Consider the following 19,204-nt stretch of genomic DNA (forward strand, 5'->3'; position numbering starts at 1 on the left):
TGCTTATTTAGAAACCCACCTCCAATGCAGCTATGAGGGTCAGGGTCAGGAAGAACACTTCTGATAGCACTACTTTAAAAAAACCAGAACTTTTATTGTTAAACAAAATGGAGAATTAATAAACCACACATAACAATGTATTGCACAGTGAATTATTATAAGCAAAACACATTTGTAGGCATCATCCAAATCAAGAATCAGAACTTTGTCACTTATTCCAGAAGCCCTTATGTATGCCCCATTTTAGGCACACCCCCTCAGCGCCTTCATTAAATAACCATTATCCTGACTTTTATAGTCATGACATCTTTTTTTTTTTTTTAATTTATTTATTTTGAGAGAGACAGAGACAGTGCAAGTTGGGGAGGTACAGAGAGAGAGGGAGACAGAGAATCCCAAGCAGGCTCTGTACTGTCTGCTTGGAGCCTGACGTGGGGCTTGAACTTATGAAACTGTGAGATCATAACCTGAGCTGAAACCAAGAGTCAGATGTTTGATTGAGCCACCCAGGTGCCCCCATGACATCTTTTTTTTTTTAAGTTTGTTTGTTTGTTTGTTTAGAGAGAGAGAGAGAACAAGCCGGGGAGGGGTAGAGAGAAGGAGAGTGTGAGAATCCCAAGCAGGCTCCACACTGTCAGCACAGCCCCCGACATGGGACTTGAACTCATGAACCATGAGATCATGACCTGAGCTGAAATCAGGAGTTGGATGCTTAACCATCTGAACAATCCAGGCATCCCTTATGACATTTTTGCACCCTCTTTGTTTTATTGCTCTAATGAGTGTCCCTAGTTGCTATAGCTTAGTGTTGCCCTTAAACGTTTTTATATGTGGTTTAAGTCTCCCCTAATCTTTAAGGTCCCCATCCATACCATCCTTTTCTTATCTGTTGAAGAACCCAGACCATTTGACCTCTAGTGTTTCCCATAGTTTGGACTTTACTGATTGTATATTCATGGTTCAGTTTAACATATTTGTGTGTTCATTGTGTTTCCTGCAAATTGGCAGTGGGATCCAGAGACTGGATACCACTACTTTTTTTGTTTTTTAGCTTTTTACTTGAAATAATTTTATATTTACAAAACATTTGCAAAGATAGTACAGAGATGCCATGTATACCCTTCATCCAGCTTCCCTTCATGTTTACATCCTGCATAATTAGAGTATATTGGTCAGAACTAAGACACTACTAAGACAATAATGTCCATATAATACCATTAAACAAATTGTAGTTGCTCAGAGTTTACCATTTTCCCACTATTCTTTTCCTGTTCCAGCATCTGATTTAGGATCATATATTGCATTTGGTGGTGGGCCCTCATTCTTTTTCTATTGGTGAGAGTTCCTCAGCTTTGCCTTGTCTTTTATGACTGTGACACTTTTGAAACATACTGGTCAAGTATTGTACAAACAATGTCTCCCAATTTGGGTTTGTCTAATGTTTCTCATAGTAAGATTGAGATCGTGGATTTTGGGGAAAAGTCCCACTGAAATGATGTGATCTTCTCAATGTATTGGATCGAGGTACCTCATATTGAAATGGCTTATTACTGATGGTGTTAACCTTAATCCCTTGGTTATGATAGTATCTGCCTGGTTTCTCCACTGTAAAGTTACTATTTTCCCTTTTTAATTTATAAACATTTGGGGGGATATATATAGGGGCTCTGTATATATCTTGTGTCTCTCTAAAGTTTTTACTCACTACTTTTTGCACTTATGGGTTGATGATCTTGCCTGCAGCAGTCATTACTATGGTGTTCTAATGATGACTTTTCTATTGCCCTCATTCCTTCTTCATTATGAATTGGAATCTTCTGTAAGGAAGAGTTGTCCCTTCTTCCTTATTTATTTAACATCTGTATGGACTTATAGGTATTTATTTTATTCTCTGGATTATAATCCATATTATCTTTATTTTGATGCTCAAAATCTTTGGCCATTGCAACCTCTTTCAGGTTGACTCCTTTGTCCTTGGACATACTTTCCTCACTATTTTGTTTGTTTGTTTGTTTTGTTTTGTTCTGGTGTTTTTAATACTTCATTACTTTCTGGAACCACAAGATGCTTTAGTCTTACCTTATTTTTCTCTTGGTCTAGCCCTGGAATTGACCACTTCTCCAAGGAATCCTGGTTTCTTTTATTGAAAAAAGTTATTTAGAAAGCAAGTTCTGGATGCTAGGTGTGTTCATTGCTATGGGAATGACACTGTCTCTTGGGCCTTCTGGGCTAGAAATATAGATACTACTTATTTTGAACAAGCTTAATGCATGCCCTTCTTGATATGGGAAGCTCAAAGACCATGTTTGCCTTTTTTTTTTTTTTTTTTTAATGATTATTTTTGAGAGAGAGAAAGCGCGAGTGAGTGAGCGTGAGTGGGGGAGGGACATAGAGAGAGAGGGAGACACAGAATGTGATACAGACTTCAGGCACTGAGCTGTCAGCACAGAGCCCGACACAAGGCTCAAACGCATGAACCCCGAGATCATGACCGGAGCTGAAGTCAGAAGCTTAACCGACAGGCGCCCCAGACAATGTTTGTCTTATGCTACATAATATGTTTTTATTATCACCCATAAGAAAAATATGTAAAGGTAACTAAATAAGAATTTTTACTTCATGGGATTTATCAGTTAAGAGTTGAGACACTTGGGGTACCTGGGTGGCTTATTTGGTTAAGCGTCCTACTTCAGCTCAGGTCATGATCTCACAGTTTGTGAGTTCAAGCCCCACGTTGGGGTCTGTGCTGACAGCTCAGAGCCTGGAGTCTGCTTCAGATTCTGTGTCTCCCTCTCTCTCTGCTCTTCCCCTGCTCATGCTCTGTCTCTCTCTCCTTCAAAAATAAATACACATTAAAAAAAAAAAGAGTTGAGATACTTTATTGGGGTGCCTGGCTGGCTCAGTTGGTAGAGTATGTCTCTTGATCTTGGGGTTGTAAGTTCAAGTCTCATGTTGGGTATAGACATTACTTAAAATCTTAAAAAAAAAAAAGAGTTGAGACCCTATAAAAAAAACCCTTGTATTTTAGAATAGTCAGCAATAATTAATTAGTTTTTATGGTCAACTATTCTGAAGCATTAGTTGTTGGATAATAATCCCATGAAGCTGAAATTTTATTCAATTTATCTGGTGTACTTTTTACAAGTGTTATTTTGGGGGGTACTCTAGGAAAAAGAATGGCTTAAAGCTATGAGTTCTTTGTATTGTTTTGAGTATTTTGTTTTTCTCCCCAAACAGACATTTTATGAAACCTATGTTAAAATGTTCCCAGCAAAATATTATTGGAACATAGTTATATATGTTAGAATTTGGGGCCCTGGTTTTTCTTTTATACATGGAGTAAATTCACCATCACATTCTAGAGGATTTTGTTACTCTGTAATTCAGATGTTCCCAAATGTACTGCAGACCATGCCAAAGTTTTCAATCATGTGCACCAGAGTAATGACATTATAAGTTCATCATAAATATCAATGTATTCAAGTAAAAATATTTTGAGTTGATGCTCTTCCTACACTTTTTAATGTTATAGATGGTGGGAGTAAATGATAGTTTGTTTGTTTTTTAATGTTTCCATGAGGTTAACTCTTTCCTTAGATCAATTATTTATTAAGTAATATGAGGTCATATTTAATCATCATGATAGCAGTGCCACATTCTAAGCACTTGCCAGAAAACACATTAACAAATTTTGAGGTGTACAATATCCTAGCAAAAGCATATCTGAGAGAATTACATTTTAGACAATTGCCTAAAAAGTATGCAATCTCCCTCTGGATTAAACCAGTGGAGAGTGATGTCTATGGACAGCATCTTACTGGTCCTCTGTTGAATTGCTTTTACTGCTCTGTGGTAGGATGCCATTGACTTAGGTGGGGAGTTGCCCTGTGAAGTGGCCTGATGAATCATCTCCTGGGGTCTCCAGTTAAGCTGTTAGTGAAGGGTTGAATAGTTGTGTTACACAGCAACCTCTTTATGTGGCTCCGTGGGGCAAATTTCTTTCTGGTCCTAGTATAAGGACCAGTTATAGCTGTCTTGAGCAATAGCTTTTTTTATTTTAACAGCCAGTATGAACTCTGTAACTGATTAAGTTTCCTTCTAGGGTGGGTCCATTTAAGGCCCACTCATTATAAATATATATTTTTGGAACAGGCTTTGTAACTTTGATTTTGTTTTATTTATCTTTGAATAGGTAATTCTATCACAGGATTCAGAAACCAGTGGTGCAAAAGGCTATATGATTAAAAGGCACCTTTCCATACCACTTTCCTATAACCACCCACTTGTGTTCCCTGGAGGGACCAGATTCTTACGTATATCAGTTTCTTACATGTACTTCTGAGATTTTAGGCATATATAAGCTCATACCTTTTATAGTTTTTTGTGTGTCCGTTTATGTTTTTTCTTATCCTTCACTCATTCTTTTAAAATTAAATTTCCTGTTTCTTTCTAATAATTATGAAATAGTGCTCATTGCTAAAGATTCAGAAAATGAAGAAAAGGTAAAAGAAACTAAACATCTTCTGTAATCTTATCAGCAGAGATGGTTGCTGTATTTTAAATTTTTATTTATTTTGTTTAATGCCTAAGGTTTATGTTTAATTTGAGGCATTTCTCATTGAATACATATTCATTTTCTCTCAAATAATTAAATGGATCAAGGCTTATAAATATTTAAAATATTTATTTAAAATAAATATTTAAAATAAGTATTTAAAATAAAATTTGATCATACTGACATACTGTGTTATGACCTGCTTTTCATTTAAGAGTATTTCATGGCCATCTTTCTTTTAGTAAATGCATATCTGTAATGTGCTTTTTTATTTTAACTCTTAATTTTGAAATAATTTTAGATTTCAAAAAGTTGCAAAAATGGTACAGAATTCCTGTTTACCCGGTACTCAACTTCTTCTAATGTTAACATCCTTCATAACCATAGTACACTGACCTAGCCCAGAAAATTATTATTCATACAATACTAATAACTAATCTGTTATTAGAATTTTATCAATTATACCAGTAATGTCATTTTTATGGTCCAAGATTCAGTCCACAATCCCACACTGCATTCAGTTATTATGTATCCTTAGTCTCTTCCAATCTGGGACACTTCCTCAGTCTTAATTTTTTTTAAGTTTATTTATTTTGAGAGAGAGAGGGAGACAGAGAATCCCAAGCAGGCTCTGAGCTGTCAGTGCAGATCCTGACATGGGGCTCAAATCTCATGAACCATGAGATCATGACCTGAGCGGAAATCAAGAGTCAGATGCTTAGCTGACTGTGCCCCCAGGGCACCCCTCAGTCTTAACATTTTTGAAGTGCACTGGCCGGCTATTTTGTCTCTCAATTTGGGTTTTCCTGATGTTTTCTCATGATTAGATTGAAATTATGCTTTTTTGGCCAGGGTACCACATTTTTGGCAAGGGTACCACATTTTTGGCATACGGACTACAGAAGTGTTTATCCCCATCTCAGTGAATCATTTCAGGAGGTACTTGATGTTGATAGTGTGAACTGTCCCAACGTTATTACTGGTGATGTTAACTTTGGTCACACAATTAAGGTAGTGAGTGCCAAGTTTGTCCATATAAAATTATTTCCCCCCTTGCAAATATGGCTTCTCATCATATTTTTTCTCCCTGATTTTAGTATCCCTTGATGATCTTGCCTTTCACAATTATTACTGTGAGGGCTCCCAAATGGTGATTTTCTATTTCCATCTTTCCTTCTACATTTGATACTTATAGTTCTCTGTAAGGAAGAGCTTTCTTTGCTCATCCACTTATTTATATTCATTTATATCATAGTATGATTTTTAACTATGAAATGTTTCTATGTATCTATCCACACATCCACATATATACATATCATAATTTATTTAGATAAATCTCTATTGGACATTGAGATGATGATTATTATTTTATTATTTACTTATTTTTGAGAGAGAGACAGAGTGAGAGTGGAGAGGGGCAGAGAGAGAGGGAGACACAGAATCCGAAGCAGGCTCCAGGCTCTGAGCTGTCAGCACAGGGCCCGAGGTGGGCTGGGCTCGAACTCACTAACAGCAAGATCATGACCTGAGCCAAAGTCAGATGCTTAACCAGTTGAGCCACCCAGGCACCCCTGGGATTATTTTTTTAAGTTTTTTTATTTTGAGAAAGAGAGCTAATGCACAAGTGGGGGAGGGGCAGAGAGAGATTGAGAGAGAGAGAGAGAGAGAGAGAGAACAGAGAGGATCCCAAGCAGGCTCTCCACTGTTAGCACGGAGCTGAATGTGGGGCTGGTCATGACCTGAGGCAAAGTTGTCTGCTTAACTGACTGAGCTACCCAGGCGTCCCAAGGAATTATTTTTATTTTTTTAATGCTCTGAGCACCATAATGAACATACAGTTATTTCCCTTAGATAAATTGCCCTAAGAACAATCATTTCAGTGTCAAAAGTACTTAAAAAGTACATATTTCCCTGTAGAAAATTTAATACAAATGTCACTCAAGCAACATATGAAAGTGCCCATTTCCCCACACTAGGGACAACATTTCTCAACTTCTAATATGTTGTCTTATTATTTTGGGGAATGTGGCAAAATATACATAAAGGAAACACTTTTTAGAGTGGGTGGAAATTACAGTGAGATCAAAGAAAGCTCATAGTTTAACAAAATTTTCTCCTGAGAGCTGCCCCACAGTGAAAATAGATGCTCTGTATGGAAAAAAGTTTCATGTCATCTGAAATGTTCAAATCAAGATTTAAAGCCACTTGCTGGGATTGAGGTAAAGGGGGTTGGACAAACTGTGAGGCCCTTCTTGTTCCTGGGAGTATCTAATACATTGGTCTCTGGCCATCTGCATATGTCTCTGAACTTGGATGAAGTGAAGTGAACTTGGATGTCTTACTTTTCAGTGGTTGAAGGCCTTTCACTGTTGGACTTGGGAGTGTCTCCGTATTCTGGAGCAGTATTTCATGAAGTAAGTGTTCTTGTTTTCTTTTCTGGGTATTAAGAGTAGTTTATAGTCACAAATACCAAAGGCTAACCTCCATTTTGTACAAACATTTGAAAAAATCTATTTTTGAAAATCATATTTAGAAACAGACCTTTTTTAGATGTCCTCTGCATAAGAAGGAGGTTTCACAATTGCAGTGGAAATGATCCAGATCAAGATTGTGATTTGCGGAAGCAGATGAGACTTCTGTAGAAGTTACCATTTCTATTGGCAAATAAATCGTAAACGGTTCCCAGTGCACAAATAAGTTGTATGCTAATTGGCCTGTAATTGGTTCTTTGAAACATGCTTTTCCATGAAAACTGTGTTAGCAATGCTGGTTTCTTAGAAAGTCACAAAAGCCTGTTTAACCCATAAAATTAGTTCTTAAGAATGCTAAAGTCATTGTTAGGTCACCATCATCCTTGCGTGGGCTCCTGCAACAGCTTCCTGACGAGTCTTGCTCCATTCGGTCTTGCTCCTTTACTTTTAATTCTGCAGTCAGAGTCATCTTTCTGAAATGTGAATCTGATTTTGTCAGCTCACCACTGAACTCAGGATAAAATCCAAACACCTTAGGGAGTATATACAAAGCCCTGTGGGCCCTGCTTACCACATTAACCACATTTCTTTCCACTCTCACCTCCCCATTATTATTGGTTACATCGTTTTCAAGTACAAGTCTTCTAATTTGAAATTTTAACCCCTCAGTTTTACAGTTGTCTCCCTCATACATACTTTGAGAACAAATTTGTTTGTTTGTTTGTTTGTTTTTTCTGTCTAGTATTTTGAAAGCATTCAGCTTGGTTCTCATGGAAATAACAACAGGCTTTTGCATTCATATTAGTTAGCTTGTATTACTGTCTAACTGAGCCACAATAATAAGAGCAGCTAGCAGAAACAGGGACAATTTAAGACTCTTAATAAGCACACAATTCAGTTATTGGGAACAGATATGTGTGGGCATATAAAAGCATAGCCCACTAGCCACAAGGGCCCAGTGTGGAGGAGGCCTTGGGCAGTATGTTTTCTAGACAGAATAGGAACTCCCTGAGAGAGTTCTCACATACATTCATAATGCTCCAGCACTGTATTCTCTCTTACCTGTGTTTCTTTGCTCATGCTCTTGTCTCCTTATGGAAGGCTATTCTTCCCTCTTTTTGTGATTAGCTTTACTATTTAGGTATTAGCTTAGAGTTTACCTCCTTCTAGAAACCGTTCTTCCTGAACATCTTCCAAAGCATCTTGTGCTTATACTTTTTTTTTTTTTTTTATAATTTTTTTTTTTTCAACGTTTTTTGTTTATTTTTGGGACAGAGAAAGAGCATGAACGGGGGAGGGGCAGAGAGAGAGGGAGACACAGAATCGGAAACAGGCTCCAGGCTCCGAGCCAGCAGCCCAGAGCCTGACGCGGGGCTCGAACTCACAGACCGCGAGATCGTGACCTGGCTGAAGTCGGACGCTTAACCGACTGCGCCACCCAGGCGCCCCATTGTGCTTATACTTTTAATGGCTCATGTCATACTCTTGAAATTGCCTCTGTACTTGTTTTACCTAGTATGATATATGTTCCTCAGAACAGGTACTGGCACCTTTTCATTAAGTATTCCTAGTACCTAGTCCTGTATGTACAGATGTATTCCAATCCCTCCCTTCCTTCTGTCTTTTAATAAAGATTTGTTAAGTACATACCAAATGCCAGCTACCCTGGTAGGTGTTAGGGATACGAAACAAGACACGGTCCTTGGCCTCATGGTACTTATTTCTGAGAGCACAAAGAAAAAAAAAAAAAAAGTTAGTAAAAAGAAAACAGATTTCAGAGCAAAGAATATTACCAGAAGTAAAGAAGTTTATTGCATAATGATAAGGGGGCCAATTCTCAAGAGAACATAACAATCCTAATGTGTATGCACCTAATAACAGAGTTTCAAAATACATGGAAACTGACAGAACTGCAAGGAGAAATAGACAAATCCACAATTATAGTCAGAGGTTTCAATATCCTTCTCTCAGGGATTCATAGGACAAGCAGACAAAATCAACAAGGCTGTAGAAGCCTTGAATAGCATGTCAACCAACTTGACCTCATTGACATTTATAGAACATTCTGTCCAACAACAGCAAAACACATAATCTTTTCAAGTGTACATGGAACATCTGCAAGATAGACCATATTCTGGGTCATAAAACAAGGCTTAATGAATTTAAAAGGAATGAAGTCATAGAAAGTATATTCTTTGACCACAATAGAATTAAATAAAAAACTAATACCAGAAAGATGTCTGGAAAGTCCCCAAATATTTGGAAACTAAGTATTCTCCTCAATAACCCATGGATCAAAGAAGAAATCAGAAGGGAAATTAGAAAGTATTAGAACTGAATGAAAATGAAAGCACAACCTATTGAAATATGTGGGATGTCAGTAAGCAGTACTCGGGGGAAATATATAGTGCTAAATGCCTATATTGGAAAAGAAGAAAGGTCTCAAACTGATGACCTCTGTTTCTACCTTAAGAAACTAGGAAAAGATGGGCACAAAAACAGACAGATCAATGGAACAGAATAGAGAACCCAGAAATGGACCCACAAACGTATGGCCAACTAATCTCTGACAAAGCAGGAAAGAATATCCAATGGAATAAAGACATGAACCTTTCTTACACCATACACAAAAATAAACTCAAAATGGATGAAAGACCTAAATGTAAGACAAGAAACCATCAAAATCCTTGAGGAGAAAGCAGGCAACAACCTCTTTGACCTTGGCCACAGCAACTTCTTCCTCAACATGTCTCGAGTCAAGGGACACAAAAGCAAAAATGAACTACTGGGACCTCATCAAAATAAAAAGCTTCTGCACAGCTCAGGAAACAATCAGCAAAACTAAAAGGCAACTGACAGAATGGGAGAAGATATTTGCAAATGACATATCAGATAAAAGGTTAGTATCCAAAATCTAGAAAGAGCTTATCAAATTCAACACCCAAAAACCAAATAATCCAGTGAAGAAATGGGCAAAAGACGTGAATAGACACTTCTCCAAAGAAGACATCCAAATGGCCAACCGACACATGGAAAAATGCTCAACATCACTCATCATCAGGGAAATACAAATCAAAACCACCATGAGATACCACCTCACACCTGTTAGAATGGCTAACATTAACAACTCAGGCAACAACAGATGTTGGTGAGGATGCGGAGAAAGAGGATCTCTTTCGCATTGTTGGTGAGAATGCAAGCTGGTGCAGCCACTCTGGAAAATAGTATGGAGGTTCCTCAAAAGACTAAAAATAGAACTACCCTACGACCCAGCAATTGCACTACTAGGTATTTATCCAAAGGATATAGGTATGCTGTTTCGAAGGGGCACATGCACCCCCATGTTTATAGCAGCACTATCAACAGTAGCCAAAGTATGGAAAGAGCCCAGATGTCCATTGATGGATGAATGGATAAAGAAGATGTGGTATATATAGACAATGGAGTATTACTCAGCAATCAAACAGAATGAAATCTTGCCATTTGCAACTGCGTGGATGGAACTAGAGGGTATTATGCTAAGTGAAATTAGTCAGAGAAAGACAAATATCATATGACTTCACTCATATGATGACTTTAAGACACAGAACAGATGAACACAAGGGAAGGGAAGCAAAAATAATATAAAAACAGGGAGGGGGACAAAACGTAAGAGACTCATAAATATGGAGAACAAACAGGGTTCCTGGAAGGGGTGTGGGAGGGGGGATGGGCTAAATGGGTAAGGGGCATTAAGGAGTCTACTTCTGAAATCATTGTTACATTATATGCTAACTAATTTGGATATAAATTTTAAAAATGACATTAAAATTAAAAAAATAAAATTGCCTTGTTCTTAAAAAAAAATAAATTAGGAAAAGAAGATAAATTAACCTCAAAGTAAGCAGAATAAAAGAAATAAGATCTAAGTGAAAACAAATGAAAGAGGAAAACAATATTGAAAATCACTGAAACAAAGTTGGTTCTTTGGGATGAACAGTCAAATTGATAAACTTTTGGGAATTGGGATATATTCAATATCTTGGTTGTGGTAATGGTTTCATGGGTGTATACATAGGCCAAAACTTATCAAATTGTATACTTTAGGGGCTCCTGGGTGGCTCAGTTGGTTAAACGTCTGACTTCAGCTCAGGTCATGATCTCATGGTTTGTGAGTTTGAGCCCCATGTTGGGCTCTGCGCTGTCAGCACAGAGCCCACTTCATGTCCTCTGTCTCACTCTCTCTCTGCTCCTCCCCTGCTCACATTCTCTGTCTCTCAAAACATAAATAAACATTAAAAAAGTATACTTTAAATATATATAGTTTATTTTATACTAATTATATTTCCATAAAACTAAAGTTAAAAAAAAAAGTGAGATTTCAGTTAAATGGTAAGTAAGTACATGTAGAAAAATAAAACTGGGTACAGGGATAAAGAGTGACAGTCAGGGCTGCCTGGGTGGCTCAGTTGGTTAAGTGTCTGACTCTTGGTTTCAGCTCAGTTCATGATGTCATGGTTCGTGAGATCAAGCTCCACATCAGGCTCCATGCTGACACAATAGAAACTGTTTGGGATTCTCTCTCTCCCTCTCTCTCTGCCCCTCTCCTGCACTCACTCACTCTTTCAAAATAAACTCAATAATAAAAAAAAGAGTGACAGTTGGGGCGCCTGGGTGGCTAAGTCAGTCAAGTGTCTGACTTGGGCTTAGGTCATCATCTTGTGGTTCGTGGGTTGACAGCTCAGAACCTGGAGCCTACTTCGGATTTTGTGTCTCCCTCTCTCTCTCTGCCCCTCCCCTGTTCACACTCAGTCTCTCTCTGTCTCTCAAAAATAAATGTTAAAAAAAAGAGAGTGAAAGTCATGTATGTGTCACTATTTTAGATAGTGTGTTCAGGGAAGGCACTCTGAAGAAGTGAAATTTGAGTAAGAGATCTAAATGAAGCCAGCATATCATAGCATCTATGATGGCCCTGATTTGGGAATGCACTTGGCATTTGTGAGTGGATAAAGAAGGCAAGTGTTAAGGCAGAATGAACAAAGAGGAGAATAATAGAGACAAATTATGCAAAGTTAGGAATCAGATTATGTAGCACTTTTTATACACATGGTTAGGAGTTTGGTTCTTCTCTCTCTCTCCCTCTCGCTCTCTCTCTCTACCTACCTATCTATCTTTAGTGTTATTATTTTTTTAGTGTAATTATTTTTAATGTCCAAAATTTATAATATGAAGACCAGAGCTTCCTCCTAGACTCAAATTTATAAATTCTTATAAATTGAGATACTTCTTATCTAATGTGGTTTCTAGGAAGAATTCATTCAAGTCCTCAGTGGTCATTTGCTCAAATGGAATTATGTTCTTCATCTTCTCTAGCTCTCTCGTATTCCTCAATCCTGGCCTTGGAGAGAGGTAAAAACTCAGCACAACTTTTCACATCTTTTTTCTTAGCATCCTGGCACACGAGCCTTCAGGGCATTAAACTTCTCAAAGTCATTTGCCAAGTCAGCCTTTACCACATTGGCCTTGTATAAGCCCAGTTGATAGCAGGTGGATTCTTAGGTAGAGTAGCCAGTGTGGTTATAAGGGTCTCCTTCCAAGACTTTAGGGAATTAACAGTGGTCTTTTGGTCTCAGGGTATGATCTTTCCAAGGGCTACTCAGTAAATGCCTATTAGAGAAAGTTTTTGCCCAGCCATCTTGAGATCCTTCACTAATCTTGGTGGCCCATGGTAGCAACTAGATTTTGTTTTTACTATGCTGGGAAGACATGGAGACTTTTAAGCCAGGAGAGGAGTGATCATATTTATTTTACATTTGATAAATATTGCTGTAGATACTGTAAGGGGAATTGACTCTAGGGATAAGAGGTGAAGCAGGAAAATGATTAGGAAGGATGCCTATGCAGTAGTCTAAGCAGGATGATGGTGGCTTGGGACTAGTGTAGTAACAATGAAGATGGTAAAAAGTGATTAGATTCTTTAAAAAAGTAATTAAATTCTGGTTATACTTTTAGAAGTAGACTTGTTAATAGATTTGATATGAGATACGAAGGCAAGAGAAGATTCAAGGATATGATTCAAGAATAGCAGGTTTTTTGTCCTGAGCAACTGAATAACTGAGGTTATTTAATGAGATGAGGCATACTGAGGGAGGAGCATTTTTAGGAGGGTAAGAAGTAAGAGTTCAGATTTCACCATATTAAGTTTGAAGACATCCAAATGACAATGGTAAGGCAACAGGCTATACAAATGTGAAACTCAAGAAGAGAGGTTCTGACTGGAGGTTTAAAATTGGGATCTGTCAGCCTACAGATGATATTTGAAAACATGGGACTTGGAAACCAATTTGACAATAAATTTCATATTACGAAAGAAACTAACAACTGAAAAAACAAACATGGAACTTGATGTAATCACCTTGTGTGATAGCCAGCCTCCATGATGACCCCCAAAGATTTCTACCTCTGGTATTCACACTTGTGGTCCTCTCCCACATCATACCAGAGTTGGCTTGTATGACTGAAAAAAAAAATATGCAGAAATAATGGTATGTCACTTCCTAAATTAGGTTATAAAAGACACTGTGGCTTACATCTTGGACTTTCTCTTGAGAAGATAGACAATAGACAATCTTGTTAAGGAATTTGCTCTAAAGGAGGGCAGACAAATGGTATGGCAGATATCCGCTGAAGGCAGATACCTCATGAAGTTTTAAAGAATCTGCCCTATATTTATTGTGGCACTGTTTACAATGGCCAAGATGTGGAAGCACGCGTGCATGCATGTGCGCGCGTGCGCACACACACACACACACACACACACACACTGGAATATTATTTAGCCATAAAAAAGAATGGGATCTTGGCATTTGCAGCAACACGGTTGGACCTAGAGGGTATTGTGCTAAGTGAAATAAGTCAGACAAAGACAAATACCATATGATTTCACTTACATGTGGAGTCTAAAAAACCCAAACAAATGAATAAACTAACAAAAAGCAGAAACAGACCCATAAATATACAGAACAAACTGATGGTTGCCAGAGTGGAGTGGAGTGGGGTGGGGGAGATGGGCAAAATGGGTGAAGAGGAGTGATACAGGCTTTCAATTATGGAATAAAAGGGACAGCATAGGGCATGTAGTCAGAGGTATCATAATAGCATTGTATGGTGACAGATGATAGCCACACTTGTGGGGTGCATAACATAATATATAAACTTGTTGAATCACCATGTTGTACACCTGAAACTAATGTAGCACTGTGTGTCAACTATACTTCAGTGAAAAAAAAAAAAAAAGAAACATGTGGCTCAGTCAGTAGAGCATGTGACTCTTAATCTCAGGGTTGGGAGTTCAAGCCCCACATTGGGTGTAGAATCTGTTTTAAAAAAACATGTAAAAACTCTCAAAACTTACTAAAATAAAGTAATAAAATAGCAAAAAAAAAATTGAGAATCTGTGTATATGGTTGCTGATGGGAATAATCCTGTGGATAGAGAAGTTGGTGATGTAGGGAAGAGAATAATTGAATGAGCATTGTCTTTGAGGAGGCAGGAAGGAATGGGATGCAGTTCATAAGGGGAGAATTTGACTTTAGGTAAGAAGAAAGGAAGTTCATCTTTTGTTAATAAGAGAGAATATAGGTATAGATAAAGGATGTTGGTCAGTGGTTAGTGGGAAAATAAGGTGGTTCTCATTTAATTGTTTCTTTTCTCAGTGAAATAAGAAATGAAGTTGTCAGATGACAGTGAGGAGTGGGGAGGGAAGTTGGAGGTTGAGGACAGGGGAAGATGTGAAATAGTCCTGTCAGAAAGAATATGTCAAATGAATGAATGGAAGAGCTGTATCTAGCCATTTAACCATTATTTAAAATGTTTCTCTGGGAAAATGCGTTCTTAGCTATAGTGAGGGAGTCTAGAACATATTCTTACTCCTTACTGGGGTGTGTGTGTGTGTGTGTGTGTGTGTGTGTGTGTGCGCGCGCGCGCGCACGCATATAAGTAAAAGGGGATAATGGTATGAGATAGTAATTTCCTGCTATAAGAAGCCATGTTAACTCTCTATACTTGTGTAAGATAACCTCTTGGGGAGTGAACAGTTGCTTCCCCCAAACGTAGTGGGGATGACCTCAAACTCGGAGTCCCTTGCTCCTCTTTCCTGAATATGGGTTAATTTGCTTATAAGCTCAATGTTCTTAAATCAAGAGCTACCTGTGTTTCAATATAGTTTCTTTAAATAATAAAGCATAAAGAAATAAAATTGAGGGTGCCTGGGGGCGCCTGGGTGGCTCAGTCGGTTAAGCGGCTGACTTCGGCTCAGGTCATGATCTCACGGTCTGTGAGTTTGAGCCCCGCGTCAGGCTCTGTGCTGACAGCTCAGAGCCTGGAGCCTGTTTCGGATTCTGTGTCTCCCTCTCTCTCTGCCCCTACCCTGTTCACACTCTGTCTCTCTCTGTCTCAAAAATAAATAAACATAAAAAAAAAAAATTAAGGGTGCCTGGGTAGCTTAGTCAGTTGAGCATCCAACTTGATTTTGGCTCAGGTCATGATCCCAGGGTCATGGGGTTGAGCCTGCATTGGGCTCTGTGCTGAGTGTGGAGCCTGTTTAAGATTCTCTCTCTCTCTCTCTCTCTCTCTCTCTCTCTCTCTCTCAATCTGCCCCTCTGCCCCTCTCCCCCACTTGTGCTCTCTCTCTCTCTCCGAAATAAAAGAAAAAGAAAAAAATTATATCAAGCCAAGTGAAAAGAGTACTTTGGAAGAGAAAGTTCATCATTCCTTTGCCTTTTTTTTTTTTTTTAATCTTCAGCTGATTTTACCATCTAGTTCTTAGGGAAAAGTAAGAATATGTTAAAGGGGAGAAGAAAAATCTGCACAGGAGAGAAAAAGAGAATTGTGGCAACCACATTAGATTTTATGACTACCTTCAACAAATGTTTCTATTTTGTGTTTAGCCAAGTAATGATCATAAAATTGTGAGTTCATTCAAAATTTACCCTACCCTGACTGGGAATGGTCACTCACATGGAAATGTAGCATGAAGACAAATTATATTCAGTGTATACTTCTCTATAATAATATGATATACAGTTAAACTACTGTGGACATGTTAGTTCATTATGGAAACCAGCCCATTTGCTGATAGGCTTTTTGAGAACTATTTGTTCTGTCATTTCTGAGACCTACTTAGTGCCACTCTAAACTATCTAAAGCATCAAAGCACTTTGAAAGCAGGCTATTGGTAATATAAATATCAAGTTACTACTTCTTACTGACAAAGATAAATGCAAAAAAGAATCCATTAGTAGACAGTTGTAAAACGTTTGGTTCTTTTAGAACTTTGGAAGGCAAAGTTGATGCCCTTGTTTTCAAAAGGAGGTAAAAAGTTGATCTCAGGTAGCTAACATATTGAGGTTTTACTGTATGTTAGGCACTGTGCTAAGCACTTGTGCCCATTACCAGTTACTCCTCCCAAGAACCCTGTGAAAGGTCACTATTCTTCTTCTTTTTTTTTATGTTTATTTTTGAGAGAGAAAGAGACACAGAATCCAAAGCAGGCTCCAGGCTCTGAGCTGTTAGCACAGAGCCCGACGTGGGCCTCGAACCCACAAACTGCGAGATCATGACCTGAGCCAAAGTTGGACACTTAACCGTCTGAGCCACCCAGGCACCCTGAAATAGGTGGCTATTCTTATTTTATAGCTGAGGAAACTAAGGCTTGGAAGGGAAAAGTACACAGGTGGAACCTGGATTTAAACCTGAGTTTGACCCCAAAGCCTTGTTCTTTCTACTACACTAGCTAAAAAGCCTGTTAGTGACCTTTGCAATATTACAGGATATATTTTTGCAAGTGATTGGGAGTTGGAAAGAGGTGCTCCTGAGTCACCAACAAAAACTCACTAAAACCAAGTCATGCACTATCTTTCTGGTTCTGGTGGATTGGTGAACTGGCTTATAGTAGCACATCAACCCTCCTGCAAAGAAAAACTAGGAAAGGAGGATGAATAGAAAAAAATATCTCTTTGATGGTATTGGAAAGTATCAAGATAGCCAGGATTATTGAGGGGCTGAGATCCCAGAGAGGAAAATACAAAATGTGAGACTGACAGTCTGAGCTGCTTTCTCCTTGATGTATTTATCAATTTGTAAGTGGCATAGGCTGAGGGCAGAGAAAGAGAACAGAAATTGGCTGTTAAGAGGCTAAGGAGCTAAGTAGAGCTATTGGAAGTCTCACAGTGCTGGAGAAATAACAAAATCAAATGCATGGCCAACCAAGGTGGCAGGGCTCTGGTAAACATCTTCGCTTCCAGTTGGGTCCTCCGAAGGACTACACTGAAGGAAGGAATAAGGGTAAATGACATATAGATATTACAAAAAAATAAAGGGGCGCTGGGTGGCTCAGTCCGTTAAGCATCCGACTCCTGTTTTCGGCTTGGGCCGTGATTTCAGGGTTGTGGGATTGAGCCCTGCATAGGGCTCCATGCTGAGAGTGGAGCCTCCCTCTGCCCCTTTTTCCCAGTTGTGCATGCTCTCTGTCTCTCTCTCTCACTCTCTCACACAGACACACACACACACACACACACACACACACACACACATCTAGCTTAATTAGCTAAACTAATTAGATTAAGGTGATGCTATTCTATTCTAATTGCTTGCCAGAAATTTAAAGAAATCCCTTCTGGAAGAAAATAGCCTTGTCCAGAACCTCTAAAATTTTTCATATCTATAATATCCATCATTCAACCAAAAGTTACCAAGCATAATAAAAGAGAAAAATAAATAGACACTACGGATTCACAGGCGATTCAGATATTGGAGCTGTCAAACTTAGACTGTAAGATAACTGTGGTCAGTGATTAATATGCACAAAAAATAAGTGACGAGGTAGAGAATTTCTCCAGGGAACTGGAATATATAATAATGAATCAAATGGAAATTCTAGAACTGGAAAACATAATAGCAAATTAAGAATGCAATAGGCACAGTTAACAGCCAATTACACAAAGCTAAAGATTCATGGGGCACCTGACTGGCTCAGTCAGTAAAGCATGTGACTCGTGATCTTAGGGTTGTGTGTTCCAGCCCCACATTGGGTGTAGAGTTTACTTGAAAAATAAATAAAATCTTGGGACATTTGGGTGGTTAGGTGTCCGACTCTTGATTTCGGCTCACGTCATGATCTCACTGTTCATGAGTTCGAGGCCTGCTTGGGATTCTCTGTCTCCCTCTCTCTCTGCCCCTCCCCCATGCATGCATGCTTACTCTTGCTCTCTCAAAAATAAATAAACAAAAAATAAAAAAATAAATCTTTGAGAAAAAAAGAGAGATGACTCATGATCTGGAAGATAGATCTGTAGAAAATATCTAGACTAAAGCTTGGAGAGAAAAGGATAGAAAACAGAAAAAAAAAAGAGAGATCAATGAGATATAAAACATCTCAGAGGGGCGCCTGGGTGGCGCAGTCGGTTAAGCGTCCGACTTCAGCCAGGTCACGATCTCACGGTCCGTGAGTTCGAGCCCCGCGTCAGGCTCTGGGCTGATGGCTCAGAGCCTGGAGCCTGTTTCCGATTCTGTGTCTCCCTCTCTCTCTGTCCCTCCCCCGTTCATGCTCTGTCTCTCTCTGTCCCAAAAATAAATAAACATTGAAAAAAAAAAAATTAAAACATCTCAGAAGACAGAAGAAGGGAAAACATTTCCCAATTTATTTTATGAGTTCAGCAATCTTGGTCCACTGTAGAGTTCCCCTTGGCTATTCTGTATGCCTTAGAATTAAAGTTTACCTCATACCTTTACTACTCTTGAAACTGATAATAGTAAGATTTAAGTTAATTTGTTTGTTTTTCTCCTACAGACTCCATTAATAATATACCTCTTTCATTTCCTGATTGACTATGCTGAATTGGTATTTATGGTAAGTAACCTTCCACATGAAATCAACATGTATATATCTTTATAGTCTTTTATCTTGTTGTTTTTAAGAAAAATTATCTTTTAGGAACTTAGGAGTTGCTCAGAGTGTGAAAGCAAAAACCTATCCTTAATTGAATTCAAGGAACTGTGATATATTATGGAAGTATGGGGAGTAGTCTCTGACATCTGACCAGTTCTAATTCCTTATACTTTTAAAATTTGGTTTCTGGACTATGTAGTCTCAAACTTTCTAGTGCCAAAATTCTATGATTGACTTTAATTGTGGTGCCAG

The 19,204-nt window shown here is 38.4% G+C and overlaps 1 protein-coding gene and 1 pseudogene across 2 annotated transcripts in view; one reads left to right on the top strand and one right to left on the bottom strand.

The window, feature by feature from the left end:
- PIGU (phosphatidylinositol glycan anchor biosynthesis class U) overlaps positions 1–19,204 on the top strand; it is an 83,670-nt gene that overhangs the window by 4,109 nt on the left and 60,357 nt on the right. For both annotated transcript variants that reach the window (XM_049649953.1, XM_049649952.1), the window contains exons 2-3: positions 6,905–6,969; positions 18,854–18,913. In XM_049649953.1, coding sequence (XP_049505910.1) covers positions 6,905–6,969; positions 18,854–18,913 — 125 coding nt within the window. The remainder of the gene's footprint in view (positions 1–6,904; positions 6,970–18,853; positions 18,914–19,204) is intronic.
- On the bottom strand, positions 12,211–13,173 carry LOC125936092 (ATP synthase subunit d, mitochondrial-like; annotated as a pseudogene).

Source organism: Panthera uncia (genome assembly GCF_023721935.1).
Source record: "Panthera uncia isolate 11264 chromosome A3 unlocalized genomic scaffold, Puncia_PCG_1.0 HiC_scaffold_11, whole genome shotgun sequence".
Lineage (NCBI taxonomy): Eukaryota > Metazoa > Chordata > Mammalia > Carnivora > Felidae > Panthera > Panthera uncia.